At 42.9% G+C, this 16122-nt stretch overlaps 1 protein-coding gene across 1 annotated transcript in view; it reads left to right on the top strand.

Annotated features, from left to right (window-relative positions):
- Positions 1 to 1496: 1496 nt before the first annotated feature.
- The window catches only part of SYN2 (synapsin II), a 400357-nt gene continuing 385731 nt past the window's right edge, over positions 1497 to 16122 (top strand). The window contains exon 1 of the mRNA XM_074958155.1: positions 1497 to 2183. Within this exon, the coding sequence (XP_074814256.1) occupies positions 1828 to 2183 (356 nt within the window). The 5' untranslated portion in view covers positions 1497 to 1827. The remainder of the gene's footprint in view (positions 2184 to 16122) is intronic.

The raw sequence follows: 16122 nt of genomic DNA, 5'->3' as shown, positions 1-16122 counted from the left end.
AGCAGCCAACTGGTTTTGCTGCTCGGAGTCTGACATTGCTACTGCTACTTGTGTATAGTGTAGACCTCTTAAGCAAGATGTTACTTCCTTTGGCTGGAGTGATCTTGGGCCAGAACTATGGCCCCAGTTGTTCTTCCCGCTCTCCAGCCTTAGGATGAGAGTGGCTGCTGCTCAGATAATACGGAGACGGGCATGTTATGAAAGCTCAGATGCACACTGAGGAAGCTTGAGCTGCTGTTGCCTGTTCTGTGTTACTTATTATGATAAACAGAGATCCAGTACTCAGGCTGTAAGTCAGGCTCCATTCATAATCACAAATTGACATGAAACAGTTTTACTTCTCTAACGTTTAAAAAGTTTTATTAAAGAAGTAACATCAGCAGTTCCAGGTAACTAGTACAGTGTATGTCTGGAATACTGGATTACTGAATAAAGTGGCCAATTTACTGGGATGGTTCAAATGCTACTTCTAATTTAGTTTGCTAGTTTAGCATAGATATGTTGATATTTATTTAGGTAGTAAATTGCTGGAGGTAGGGACTGACTTAGGAACTTAGGGGAGGTGCTCAGTGAAATATAATTAACAAATTTCCAAACTGATGGAGAAGTGCTTTCCAGGTCTAGCTCCCCTTCAGCCAAGTCACCCATGGCAGAGAGCATGACACCCCCACTGCCCCACAGATAAAGAACAGTTGATCAAGGTGGGATTCTGAGAGAGGTCTGGCTGCACCCACACTACCATAGCCACTCTATGCATTGCCTATAGCGTGGGTTACACCTGTGGGACTTAGCCCCATTCACAGCTGCCCACAAAGGGACCTAGCTCCATTTGAGAGGGTCTCCAAACTGAGTGGCACTGCAATGAGGCATGCAAGGTCTTAGCGCCACTCAGGTTTGGCCTGGCAGCCCTTGTGTCATAATCGAGGGGCCACTGGGCCAAACCTGAATTGCACTGCCACCCCCACACAAGGTTACAATGTCCCAAGTGGGGAGCCAAGCCCAGCCCTATACCAGGGAAGCTGCTGCTCCGGGGGTGCAGGTGTATGGCTCTCTCCAATCTTGTCCCCCTGGGCCTCCCCTCCTGGTAATCTTTCTGCAAGGGTGGACAGGCCTCAGTTTCAGATTTTCTCTGGCTCCCCAAACCTCCTGTGCGGCCCTGGGCCCAGAAGAGAGGTGTTGGCCCTGTGCAGCTGAGCCCTCCTGACAGAGTAGTGGCCCCCTTGTGCAGCGCTGTGTTCCCCGGGGGCGGGGCTATCTCCCCTCCCCCTGGCGGTGTGTGTTGGCAGGGAAGTGCCCCGAGGACGGTTCGGTGCCGGGGCGGGGCTGCCCCCAGCCCAGGTCTCTCTCTGCCCCGGAGGAGCGGTGGGCTCTGGGGGCCGAGGGCTGTGCATTGCGCCTGTGGAGCCCTCTAGAGCAGCGCAGGGGGCGGTGCGGAGTGCGGGGGAGAGCCCGCCCCGGAGAAACCCGCCCTGAGCCAGGCCCCCCCGGGAGCGCTCCTGGGGCCCCTCCGGCGCTGTGAGGCGGGGGCCCGGCAAGGCGTTAGCCCAGCCCTGCCTCTGGCCCGCGGCGCGCTCACCGCAGACCAGCCTTGGGCGGCTGCCACCTAGAGACTGGAGGGAGCAGGGGGAGGGAAGCAGCCGCCGCCGCCGCCGCCGCCACCGGCCCGCTGCTCTCGGGAAGGCAGAGCCTCCCCTCATTGGGGTTGCAGCCTGCGTGCGAGCCCGCCTGCACAGCGCAGCGCCCGGGCAGGAGCGGAGCCCGCTGCAGCGCGCCGCCCCTCTCCTCCTCGCCGCATTCTCGCCAGCAGCTCCCCCGGATCCCGGCCAGATGATGAACTTTCTGCGGCGCAGGCTCTCGGACAGCAGCTTCATCGCCAACCTGCCCAATGGCTACATGACCGACCTGCAGCGGCCGGAGCCCCAGCAGCCGCCGCCTCCCTCTGCCTCCTCGGCGGCTCCTGCCGCCGCCTCCCCGGCCTTGGAGCGCAGGCAGCCGCCGCAGTCGGCACCACCCCAGCAGCAGCCGCAGCAGTCGGCGGGCAGCAGCTTCTTCAGCTCCCTCTCTAACGCCGTGAAGCAGACGGCAGCCTCGGCCGGCTTGGTGGACGCGGCGTCCGCCGCTTCCTCAGCTGCGGCCAAAAAGTTCAAGCTGCTGCTGGTCATTGATGAGCCGCATACGGACTGGTAGGTGCCCCCCTTTGAGCCTCCACACACGTTCCCCCATCCTGCCCCCCTCCCCTCTCTCACGGTGTTGATGTTTATAAACAGCCTTCCTCCTTTTTCTTTCCCCGCTTTTAATGACCAGGTGTTGGGTGGCTCTGGTGCCTGGGAATGCCTGTTTACTTCAGTGGTGAGGGCTCCCCTTTGGGTGGGGTGGGAAGCACCCTGCTTTCTAGGGCTGGGCTCAAGCAGTATTACAGAAGTGCCTGAAACTCACCCGCTTTGGGGTAAGAAGGTAGTGTCAGAACCAGTGTTCTTACAGTTGCAGATGGTCAGTTTGCATGGACACTGAGCATGAGACGATGGTTAGCTTTGGAGCTAGCCAGTGAGGGATACAGCTATTTCATTTCTGTTCTGAACCCCCACTCCCCCTTTTTAAAGCAGCCAGATTGGTTGGTGTCTGTAGAAAAATCAGTTGTAGTTTTGGAAGATGAATCAAAAGCCAACAAATGCCAAGGTACATAAAAGGGAATTAAAGCAATTTTTTAGAAATGTACTCCATGGAATATATTTACCCTCCTAGGGAAGAATATACTTGATAGTCTAATGAGATCAAAAGTTATTTTCATCTTATGTAAACGTGGGAATACTCTACACAGGTAGGATATATGTCTAATTTGTATGTGACTGTAGTATGAATATGGAAGTGCACACATTTATATGTATGAGTGGACTTGCTTTCATGCAGGTCTTCGCAATTATGTCGCAGTGTCTAAAATTGGTATGGCTTGTTTATTGATTAACAAGACTACCGGTAGCCAGCCTAAACGTTTTGCCCATCACTGTAGAATTACATAATTCGAGTTTAAGAGTTAACTTTTTAGTTCTTCTTGTTGTGTCAGGCTATTTTTCTTCTAGTTTAATCTTAATAAAAAATTAAGATTGATGAATTGATATGATGACCTATTATTTATGCTTGTGTCTAATTAGTACCAAGTACTGGTGTTTATAAATCTATGAGAACTCTTTATCACTAATTCACATCAGAACACCATACATGAGGATGATACGTGCCATGATGTATCATGCAGACAGGCCATGTGTGTGTTCATTCTGTTTAACTTTCCTCCTGTAATGTGTACAGACATGATGTGCTGTATTGCAGTCAGCATCATAATGACAATACACAGTTTCTGAACACTGCTTGTTAATAATGCAGGCTAAAATCAATAAGGCAAGTTTTTTTATAATGTGTAGAAATTGTTTTATTAATGGAGTCTAAGTATATGTTTATTTTTAATCAAACAACATTTTTATGTACACTCAGGAGCATATTTCAAAACCATTTTACAAGATGTTGTATGTTTAAATGGAGGAAAAACCACAAGTAGCTTAATGGTTGAATAGTAAATAAAAATCCTATCTTGATACAATATTTGAAATCAAATTTAAAAAACAAATGCATTAAGAATAGAGAAAGAAAAACAACATCCTAAAACTGTGACAAAGAAAATTGAATTATGATGCTTTAAATGTTAGGCAAAAAATGGTTTTATGTGTTGGGTAGAAGAAAACCAGTATGACCAATCAGAGCAGATACTTAACCTTCCAGGGACACAACTCATTGTTTTATAGTCTGAAGTTATAAATAGGGGATCTTTTTTTCTTTTTAGTAGGTTTAAAGAAAAATAAAGTATTTCCACAGTGTACAAATCCCAATTTCAAAATCAAATGTCCCTAAATTGCTTGACCAGTAAAGTCAGTCCCTTGTGAGGCCTTTCCATACTTATCAGCATCAGCCTGTGTATTTGTAATGATGAGGTTGTCCAGGTTAGTGTACGGGCACTGTAATTTCAGCAGGTTTATAGTGCAATAACAGTTAACTGAATCTGTCTTTACCAAGACTTGGTAGTGCTGATAAACTCTGTTTTGTAAATGTATGTTGGGTACGACTGCTTGTGCATCCCTGTTAGGAGAGCACATGTGTTCAAAAGTATACATATTTCTGTTCATGCCTGTTTGTTTTACTCTGTCTTTCTATGGAAACAATACATGGGACTTCTGAAAAGAACAGTTTAGAGTCAGTTTGGTGGTGGTTTTTTACATTTTATTTGGCCTAGCTTCTCCTCCTGTTCTCTCCCCCCCCCCCCCAAGAAATAGCCATTTTGTAATTACAACCTTTTAAATAACTGCCTAAATGTAAATAGATTTCAAAAGTAAATAAGTATTAGTGGCTTTGTACCTTTTAAAATGATGGAAATCCTTGTAGATATTTGTTGAACTGCCATATAATTTGACTAGCAGGAAGAAAAACAGGATATACATGATGAATGCTAACCTGAATAAATATTTAAAAATATTTCAACTTGCTCTTGTAATAGATGAATTAATGCATGCTATTCTGTTCCATAATCATGATCTGTTAGCTAGACCCTGTGCTGCATGATGCAAAGACATGCAGTTTGAAAAAATGAGGCATATATAGAACTACTGTCAAATGACACAGGAAAAAGATTATGTTCTGAGACAGATAAGTAGCTATTTGAGAAATAAGTTGAGTTGTTTGGGTTTTATCCTGAATTTTAGGCTGGTATATAAATACAGGTTAGTTTAATATGAGAAAACAGCTTGGAAAGCTGCTTTTAACGTGTTGACTTACACTGTCCTTATTTTATAGCTTGAACGTGCGTAACTGTATTTGGGTTACAGCCTTTATAGAAACATAGGAAATGCCAGAGTGGATTAGATCTGGCACAATGGCCAGAACCAGATGCTGTAGAGGAAGGTATAAGAACCTCATAAAAGGTAAAATTTATGAGAAAAATTATGGAAGAAGGAGGTTTCAGAGTGGTAGCCGTGTTAGTCTGTATCAGCAGAAAGAACGAGGAGTACTTGTGGCACCTTAGAGACTAACAGATTTATTTGAGCATAAGGTTCCATGGGCTAAAGCCCACTTCATCAGATGCATGCAGTGGAAAATATAGTAGGAAAATGTATACAGAGCACATGAAAAAATAGGGGTTGCCATACCAACTCTTAATGAGACCAGTCGATTAAGGTGGGCTATTATCAGCAGGAGAAAAAAACTTTTGTAGTGATAATCAGGATGGCCCATTTCCAACAGTTGACAAGAAGGCGTGAGTAACAGTAGGGGGAAAATTAGCATGGGGAAATAGTTTTTAGTTAGTGTAATGAGTCATCCACTCCCAGTCTTTATTCAAGCCTAATTTAATGGTGTCCAGTTTGCAGATTAATTCCAGTTCTGTTGTTTCTCATTGGAGTCTGTTTTTGAAGTTTTTTTGTTGAATAATTGTGACTTTTAGGTCTGTAACTGAATGTCCAGGGAGGTTGAAGTGTTCTCCGACTGGTTTTTGAGTGTTATAATTCTTGCTATCTGATTTGTGTCCATTTATTCTTTTGCGTAGAGACTGACCGGTTTGGGCAATGTACATGGCGGCAATGCCCCTCTGCACTTACATTACAGCTGTCTTCTGGTGCTCTCTAGGGGCATGCATGACCCATCTGATGCCCTAACTGAATCCTGCTCGGTGCTTGGAGTACTGCCAACATGGTGGCTAAGCGGAAAAGGAAGTCACTGGAAATATTTGAACAAGAAAGCTCTGCACCTTAAAAACATCTCTTATTTTGTATTCTGACTGGTGTGGAAAAAGTAAATAAGGATGTGTTATTTACTCCTTCTCATAACACAAGAATTAGGGGTCACCAAATGAAATTAAGAGGCAGCAGGTTTAAAACAAAAGGAAGTATTTCTTCACGCAACACACAGTCAACCTGTGGAACTCTTTGCCAGGGGATGTTGTGAAGGCCAAGACTATAATAGGGTTTACAAAAGAACTAGATAAATTCATGGAGGATCGGTCCATCAGTAGCTATTAGCCAGGATGGGCAGGGATGGTGTCCCTAGCCTCTGTTTGCCAGAAGCTGAGAATGGGCAAGAGGGGATGGATCACTTGATGATTACCTGCTCTATTCCTTCCCTCTGGGGCATCTGGCATTGGCTTCTGTCGGAAGACCAGACACTGGGCTAGATGGACCTTTTGGTCTGACCCAGTATGGCTGTTCTTATGTTCTAAGTATATTTTTACATTTAAATGTGTTTTGGTTTTTATTAGGAGCTTTTGTTTATTCTCTGGAAAGCAGATAGAGTGCTGAAAACTTCCTAATTGTCTGCTGCCTGGTCTTCTGCATGAAAACTTCAAAACAAGAATGACTGGCAGCACAGGTGAAGCTATACGAAGAATCGGATGAAAGCATCCAAAGCTTTGTGGGTTTTTTTTTAAAGGCACAAATTTTGTTTTGTGTCAGTACCTTTTCAGAGCATCATGTAGCACTCGTGTTCACTGCATGAGTGATACATTCACCTTGTGTTAGACCCAAAATATATTTATTTTTTCAAAAGGTTTTAGGATGGATAGGAGGATTTCTCCATGAACAGGAGATTTTCTTTTTATAAGATTAATGAAAAGTCATTTAAAAGCAAATCATTCCTCATCATGTTGTAAACACAAACAGCAGAGTGCACAAGAAACAGAATGTGACTCCCTACGAAAGAAATTAAATTGAGCAGTATATTTTCATTGTCTATGCAGTGAAGTGGTGAAGATAATAGACTTTTAACTTTCTTTTGGCTTTAACTGTCTTGTTAGTAAGAGGTACTACTGATTTGTTCAGTGCAGCGTCTGGTTCTGCAACTCTAGGTCGTGTGTTTGTGTGTTGGGTTTTTGATTGACTGACCAATTTATATGTACTAGTGTCTAGGAGTCCCAGTCATGAACCAGGATCCCATTGTGCTAGGGACTGTACAAAAACAGAACAAAAAAGATGTCTCTTGCCCCAAAGAGTGTACCGTCTAAGTATAAGACAAGACAACAGACGGATGCAGACAGACTGATGGGGTATAAGGAAACAGTGAAACAGTATTGGTCAGTAGGTAGGCAGTGGTCTCGGCACATCAGTAGCATAATAGTTGTCAAGTTTTTTTAGATATCATGGCAAAGGGGAGTTCTAAGGAGGGATTTGAAGGAGAACAATGATATGGCTTTGCGAATGTTTTCAGGAAGCTCCTCCCAAGCACGAGGGTCAGCATGAGAGAAAGCACAAAGGTGCTTGTTTGAAAATTTAACAAGTGGGCAATGGAGGCTGGCCTCATGGTCTGATGGGAGTTGGGAGTAGACATTTCAGTAATGAACGCTAGATTTTAGGTGGTGGGAGGTATGCTGTGCAGGGCCTTGAAAGTGAAGACAAGCAGCTTACGTTTGGTGTGATAGAGAATGGGGACCCAGTGGAAGGATCGAAAGTAACAGGCTAGGAACCTTTTCTTTGCAGCAACGTTCTGAATGGATATGAGTGGGGCAAGATTACATTTGTCAAGGCTAGAGAAAAGGATGTTGCAATAATAAAGATGTGATTTCTAGCTATGTGTATGGGTAAGAGAGGCTGTATCTCAGACATGTTGTGCAGTAAGAATCTGCAAGACTTAGACATAGCTTGGATGTGAGGACCTAGAGCAGGGGTCTCAAACATGCGGCCTGTGGGTGAGCTATTTCCTGTGGCCCACCATAGGTGCCGACTCCACCCCGCCCCCCTTCGCCTGAGCATGGTGACTCTGCCTACCTCCCAGCGCTTCCCACCGCCAAACAGCTGTTTGGCGGCGCTTAGGACTTTCCGGGAGGGAGGGGGAGGAGGCGGAGAAGAGACGGGGCCGGGGCAGGGATTTGGGGAAGGGGTTGGAATAGGAGCAGGGAGGGGGCGGAGTTGGGGCGGGAAGAGGTGGGGCCTCATGGAAGGGGTGGAGTGGGGGCGGGGCCGGAGGTAGAGTTGGGCGGGTTTGTATCTTTGTATGAAAAGATGTTAGTGATCTGGCCCTCAGGCCAATGTACTAGTCCTCATGTGGCCTCCTTGGTGATTTGAGTTTGAGATCCCTGACCTACAGAGAGTCCAGAATCAAAAAAGACTTCTAAGTTATGGGCCTGATTTTCAGTCAGGGTGGTGATACTCCGCAGTGACCAAGAAAGGAAATAGTGTGAAGGGCTTGTGGAGGAAGATTAAGAACTCTGTTTCAGCCATGTTAAGCTTGAGCTGATAGCTAGCCATCCAGGAGGAGATATCAGAGAGAAAGGCCAAGTTTAGTTTGGCCAGGAGACAGGTCTGGAGTAGAGAGGTAGATATGTGTTTCATCCATGTGGAGATGACAAATGAATTTGTGTTTGTGGATCAGATTACTCAGATGAGGTGTAGCGGGAGAAGGGAAAGGGCCAAGGAGCTCTGTGAAACTCCCACAGAGGGGTGGGAGGATGAAAAGGATGGTCCAAAAGACACATCGAAGGAGTGATTACACAGGTAAGGGGAAAACCAGGAGAGAACAGAATAATGGAAGCCACAGTATCACAGGATGGCTGGCCCCCAGAATGAAAATAGGTCCAGCCAGAGCAGGTGCTCCCAGTGGAGCCAGTTAAGGGGGTGGGGCTGTGTGTGGGCTATAAAGTGTCACAGGGAGTTTCAGTGAGGGCAGAGCTAGAAGGGGACTGCAAAATGAAGCTGTAACGGGAGAGAGAGCCTCCTGCAGTGATCCCAGAGGAACACTTCTCATGATGTTGTTTCATTCAGAAAACCAGGCCTTGCATTTCTTTGTTGCACTGTTTGCCATGTCTTACCCACAGGTAGAGGAACTTCATTAAAACATTCCCAAACTGGGTCTCTTTTACAGACTGCTGCCATTATAGGTTTTCTCTTCTGTGAGAGAATTGTATGGTAGACCTCAAATCAATGAAGGCTACACTCTGAAAGACCTCAAGACTTCTGGAATATGCTGCTCAAACAGTTTCACTTTTGTTTCTACTGCCTGTCCCTCCCTTCTCACATTTATCTCCAGATTTCTTCTCCTTGTCCAGATCTATTCTGCCCCCAACAATCTTCTGTTCATTGAACTTTTTGAAACTTTGCACTTTTAGAGAGAGGTAAGGGATTGATTCTATGTACACAAATTTGCAGAGGGACAATAGGGTTGAGGTCTGTTACTTCTCACCTCTATATATTATTTATTCATTTATTTAAAAACATTTTTGCTGTTAACAAGCATGTTATCTCTGGAGGCACAAATCCACAGTTTGAGAACTGCGAAACTAAGCATCTCTGATGGTATCTTCTAGACTGAGCACTGAGTCCCATTGGGTAGATAGAAAGATTAATTTAAATAATCTGTACAGAAGCCCCTGGAACCCCGTAAGATTGGGTCCCTAATCCATGAACTATTGGAACTCATTTACAAAACTTTTCTTAAACATTACATGAATATATTGTCTCATACTATGGAATTAGTTTTAATTAAGATACATTATAGCTGAAGGATATCTGATCATGAAATAGGAATTATAAATTCTATCTTTCGATTGCTTTTTTCCTCAAAAAGCATTTTATCAAAAATCAGATTTAAATAAAAATCCGATGTTTAAAATTAAAAAAAAATCATTGATTTTTATCCACCCTGATTACCCATGTTGTTCAGTATACAAATGAAGCTTCTTATAAAGCTCATCTGCAGCAGGAGTAGACTATCATCTGTAATAAAACTTTAAGAAAAATATCATAGCATGTACCCTCTCACTCTAATCAGATATCAGTGGGATGCAGAGAATGTGTTGTCCATCTACAGACTGGTTAGTTAAGTCTAAGCCACCTCACTTGTGATCTTTGAGATGGGAGACTCTGTCAAAAAGGGCACAGCAGCTTTATATTAACAAACATTCTTCTGTTTGAAGGTAGGGGACTATGCAATTATTTCCTTCTACTCTGGTCTCAAAAATATAGATTGATGGTTAGAAGGCTTCTTCTTTTATTCATTTCCAAAATCAATACAGCTAGTTTTATCTACATGCTGGACCTTAGAGCTACAGACCATCCCACAAAATATCCTTGCAGTAAGTACCTTCCTTTCTCTCAGATTTACTTTCCAACAAGATATAGAGAACTCTACATCCCCTCCCCAACCTATGTATTGCTACGGAAGACCAAATAACACGTTCTGAAAGAGGGTTCAGTTAACATGTAACTGAGAAGTTCATAGTGGGTGCAATGGATATTGCAGTTCTTGAAGTTACAGGTTAGTGTCAGATACAATATTTTAAAATTCTAAATGTATTGCAGATACTGAAAAGATTAAGGGCCTAATTGTGCCAAGACTTACTCATGTAGGCAGTGTAGTTGTAGCCGTGTCAGTCCCAGGATATTAGAGAGACAAGGCGGGTGAGGTAATAACTTTTGCTGGGCCATCCAATAAAAGATATTACTTCTCCCATCCTGTTTCCCTAAAGCTTACTGTGACTGAGCTAGCACTCTGATCACAGCAGCTCCAATCACACAATGTAGAATGGAGCTGGTTAAACAGAGCTGTGTCTAATTTGTGGGCGGAGGAGAGCTGGAAGGTTAATTAAGCCATTAGGCCAGTGGTTCCCAAACTGGGGTTCACGAAATGTTACAGGGGATTCTTGGGAAAAAATTCCCTAATGGCGGACGGAACTGTCCCTCGGGACCCTGGGCGGAACGGGGCCAGCAGCCCGGAGCCCCTGGACTTCCAAGAGCTAAGCAGATCAAAGCAAGCATATCCAGCACACCGAGGAAATTTAAACTTCAAGACTCCTTATAAGAAATGGAAAGGGAGGTAGATATTTTTTGCTGTTTTTAAAATTAAATAGGCAGCTAATACTATTTTTAAAATTATTTTGAAGAACAAGTTTAAGCTTTGTTGTAATGTGCGTTGTTTGCCTGGACTGCCCAAGACCTGAATGCTTGTGTAGGAGGAATACTTTGAGTTGGCTTCTTAAATATCTTCATGCTGTTTCACATCTGATACTCCTTGATGAAACATAGGAGCCTTGTCTTATAACAGGCTTATTCAAAGTGATACAAGCTATGAAAGTGAGATCTTGGAAGAGTGTTGCCGTTTTCATAATGTAAAAAATACTGTAATAATAAATAATAATAATAGTGTGTAATAAGCATGTCATAAAAACAAATTTTATATTTCCAAGATCACTGCTTTTATAATTTATACTCGGGTAAAGGAGAGAATCCCTGGAAATATTCAGTTTTAGGAGGAGGTTCGCGAGACTTGATATTTTAGTGAAAGGGGTTCAAAGGTTGTTAAAGTTTGGGAACCACTGCATTAGGCAGAGGCTACAAGGAGGCACAGGAAGGAAGTAAAAAGGGCGAAGGCGGGCGGGGGGGAGGGATGGGAGATGAGAGAGATTGCCCTTCCCTGTTTGTTACAGGAGCTTAGGACTCCCTTGGATGCTTGGAGCAGAGCTCTATATAGTATGAAGGTGGTGGGAACCCACATTGTAAACAAACTGCACAAGGTGTTTGACCAGTACAAGGGTCTTTGAGAAGTTTGTGAGCTGGAGCAGAGGCAGGAACCAAGAAGGCCCTATCACATTTACTCATGTGAATAGTTCCACTGAAGTCAACAGGAGGAAGCTGCCTTGAAAATGATGAAAGGAACATGTCTGAACATGCAGGATCTTCAGGTTGGTAACAACCAACAACAATGCACTTTTATGTAGAAATCCATTATTAAATTGAGTCCTCCTGACTAGTGATTTAAATAAAGTTTTAAATCAATTTGATTTAAATCAAATCCACCCTGTGGGTAATAGGATCAATCCTGGAGGGATGTCCTAATTCAAATGCTTTGGCACAACTATCCATCACCATTGATTGCTGGTGTAACTGCCCTCCATTAGTTTGAGGAACGTCCCTGGGAACCATGTTCCTAATATACTGCAGTGGCGTAATGGGGTTTATAAAACCTGATGCCAACGCAGGGGTTCAGAGAATTAATCAGCCCTGCCTCACAGCACCGGCTCTCAAACCTGCACAGGGGCTCTCCAGCTGCAATCAAAACACAAGGAAATGGAAGGGAAGAGGCACACATAGCAGAGGCTGCCACAAATGGAGAGGGAACACATCTCTTCACAGGCTGAAAGTAACCTGCACCCAGACATAGAATTGTGGGATCACTGAAAGAAGGGAGGGCCTATTCCAAATTATGTGTACACTCATGAGGGAGAGACCACTCTGAGGGGGATGAAAGGCCCAGATTATAGACTAATTGTTTTGTGTTCTCTTTCTGAATTGTCTCCACACTGGTCACTACTTGTGTGCAAGAGCACACTGTTTCTTTGACTGTGTAATAGTCGATGCCTGTGTGAAGAAGCCTGCAAGCCTTTTACCCTCATTACCTTTTTAGTGTTTCAATTTTGGACACTGGGGTGACCACCTGATATGATGCCCAATCTGACACATTATCTGGCAATTAAAAATAACCAAAATATAATCCCTCAAGGGATCTTATATTTATCCAGACTTCTGTCATGGTACAAATCTTTGATGTTATTAAAATAAACAGCAAAATAGAATATTTTACACAGATTTTCATTTCTACTAGATACACACTTCTAAAAACAGTAGACTGCTTTTCATGGGGGAGGGGCATTTATGCTCCAAATACCCACCATGTGTGGAATTAAAAATACTACAAAATGTTGTAGCACTTTTCAGATAGACTAGTGTGTATGATACTAATTGGAAACTTGGAAATTTTGTAGCTATTTTGTCATGCTTAGAATACATCTTGATGATGATGATGCTAACCTCCCTGATAAATGTATTTGTCTCCAGAAAGGCCTAGGACAGTGGTTCTCAACCAGGGTTACATATATCTCTGGGCGTACACAGAGGTCTTCAAGGGGGCACATCAACTCATCTATGTATTTGCCTCGTTTTACAACGGGCTACAGAAAAAGCACTGGTGAAGTCAATACAAACTAAAATTTCATACAGTGACTTGTTTATATTGTATTATATACTATACACTGAAATGTAAGTACAATATTTATATTACAGTTGATTTATTTTATAATTATATGGCAAAAATAAGAACATAAGCAATTTTTCAGTAATAGTGTGCTGAGTATTGACTTAATATAATTTTGAAACTTTACCATGCAGAAGAAAAATGCTGCTTTCCCTTTATTTTTTTTAGTAGTTAATGTTTAGCACACTACTGTGCTGTATTTGCTTTTTAGTTTTTTTTTCTCTGCTGCAGCCTGATTGTGTACTTCCAGTTCCAAATGAGGTGTGTGTGTTTGACTGGTCAGTTCATAAATCTGAGGTTCTGCTGTATACCGAGTTGTGGGGTTTTTTTTGTTTGTTTTTTTTAAGAAATGTATGCTTCCTCTCTACACTGACTGCAGGTACACTAGACTTCTGTGCACATCTCCCTACTGAAATCAGATGTCCAAAAGATCCCTTCCTCTGTCCACATTTAATTTTTATTATATACTTTTTCAGCAAACGTTGACAAAGAATAGAAACAAAATTTTAGACCTCACTGTATCCCTTTCATTTCTGTTCTTCCTCCATCTTTACTCTGCTCCCCCCCCCCCCCCACGATCTGTTTTGGTCACACACCATTTTCCCCACTTCCCATGCTTCCCCTTAAATCCCTCCCTGCTATTTCCTCCTTCCATTTCACTCGTTGCATTACTACCCTTGCCTCTCTGCAGCTCTCCCTCCTCACACCTTCCATTTTATCTAATCTCTTGGCTTGCCTTCTGTTCTCTGTTCATTGACCCTTGTTCTACTCTTCTTGCTCTATCCCCCGTTTATCTCCCATGTTTTGTTTTGTTGGACCTACTTTTTCTTCATATTTTGTCCATTGTCCTCCATGGTCTTTTCTCACTTGGCGTCTCAGTTTTTTCATTTGCTTCCTGTCCTAGCCCTGTCAAATCGCTCTCTGCAACCAAGTCTCTAACTGTCCTCAGTACCATCAACCCATCCTCTTCCCCCAACAATTTACCCATAGGCCTCTCCTTCCTCAATCCATCTTTTTGTCCAGCAGCACTCCCAGTTCATCTTTAGACCTCTAGTTTTATCTATTTGCCCTCAGTTTGATATATCCTCTGCTCTCCCAAGGCTTGGGGTGCTGGAACTAGGGATGCTAGGGGTGTGGCAGCACTCCTTGGCTTGAAGTACTTTCCATCATGTACAGGGTTTACAGTTTTGTTCAATGGCGTTTGGCACCCCTGCCCCCATTATAGAAATTGTTGCAATGCCGCTGCCCAGGCTCCTTAATTAGCTATTTTCTCTTCACAGATTCTCAATCAAATCTCTACCCTTACCTTTCAGTTTCCCCATAGCTCTCCCCAGTCGAATCTTGGAAAGCTTATTTTTAGTTGCTTGGTTTGGAGAAAGTATTTTTGGGGAGGGATAGGAGGAGATTCAACTGGACTGAAAGATTTACTGGGAAATGAGGAAAAAGTGTCCCTTAAGAAGTATGTGAGCTATTTAATGTGTCCTTAAGGTATAGTTCAGAGCTTGGTCTTTCAAAAGAATTGTCTCATTCTGAGTTAAGTGCTTTGCTGTGTGTCATCTACAGAGAGAGTGAACCTTTAGAAAAGGGGTTTTCAGTCCTTAGGTACAGTTGCATTTATGATGTTTAAAACCTTTGTGGATTTTTTCCTCTTCACATTTTTTTTCCAAATTCTAATTATGGTCTCAGAATTCTATAGATGATTTTGTTAGTTTGTTAATTCTTATAAAAGAAAAACATTATGCTTAATATCAAATACAGTATCACATATTTTAAAAACTAATTTCATTGTTTCCTGCAATTTTCATATAGCCTTCCCTCTACTGCACCTCCCACCACACAAATGATGAAACATATGTAGTAAAAACATACCATCTACGGCTGTTCAGCCAATTCACCCAACCCAAATGTTACAAAACTGCAAAAAAGAGATTTTATCATAGTTAATATGAGCTGATGCTCTGAGTTCTCATGACTGGGAATTGATTGCACGCAGTATTATTCACTCTAGGTTTAGAATCCATAGTGACCTCTAAAATGAAAAAAATATTAGAGCACAAGTTTAAAAGTCAACATGAGAGAGCAATTATGGGAAGTTCTGTTTCATTGTCTTTGTCAAAATCAGCCTAACCAGTATCAAATGGGTTGTATGTTGCTGTTTGTATAAAAAGATGAAGACTCTCATCATGAAACATAAATGTTAAATTAAATAAAACTGGGCCTAAAATGGGCAGCTGTGCTGCTTTGGGGCCTGAAAAATAGACATAAAATGTAACCAGATTGAGATTATGAAAAATAAGTCCTAAATTATGCCAGGTCTGTTGTACGAGAACAAGGGTGAAGACCTGGCCCCATTGAAATCACAGTCAAATCTCCTCTTGACTACAATGAGGCCAGGAGTTCACCTGTTAATATAAATGTTAGTTGTATGTATAGGCTGGAATATCAGACATCTGAGTGGATTTTTTTAGTTGTGTGTACAGAATGCGAGATCAGAATGCAAGTGGTTCCCCCCCCCCCCCCCCCCGAGGGTGGATTGTGATACCATATTGAAGTGATGGAGAAGAAAAAGGAATTGATTAATGGTGTGAAATGAAAGGGAAAATGGCTAAAGTTCAGGAAAGCCACAACTGGGTAAGGTCAAATGCTGTAATTATATGGAAATAATATGTTGTAATATACCGAAACAGTAAATAACCAATATTTTCATTTTCTGTGATTCAGACACTTTCTAAAGACATAAAAAGTAGATGTTACCAGAACCATGTGTTACCAGATGTGCCCGTTACTTTGGGGTATACTCATTTATTAGGGTTACTTTTCGGGTGTGTGTGTGTTCTGTAATTCTATTAATGTACTGCTTATGTCACTTGTGTGTTCATATGGAGCTCTACTCCTTCCTTCTGCAAGTCCCCTCCCAATGGAGTTATCTTGCAGGACCTAGGTTCCCCAGGTCTGGGTTCCTCATACTGCATACCTCATTTGGAACCAGAAGTATGCAATCAGACAGCAGCAGACACGCGCACACCCCCCCCCCCGCCCCAAAACCACCTTGCAAATACAGTACAATATTGT

This window comes from Natator depressus, chromosome 7 (genome assembly GCF_965152275.1).
Source record: "Natator depressus isolate rNatDep1 chromosome 7, rNatDep2.hap1, whole genome shotgun sequence".
NCBI classification, from domain to species: domain Eukaryota; kingdom Metazoa; phylum Chordata; order Testudines; family Cheloniidae; genus Natator; species Natator depressus.
This window is presented reverse-complemented; position numbering and strand designations above follow the sequence as displayed.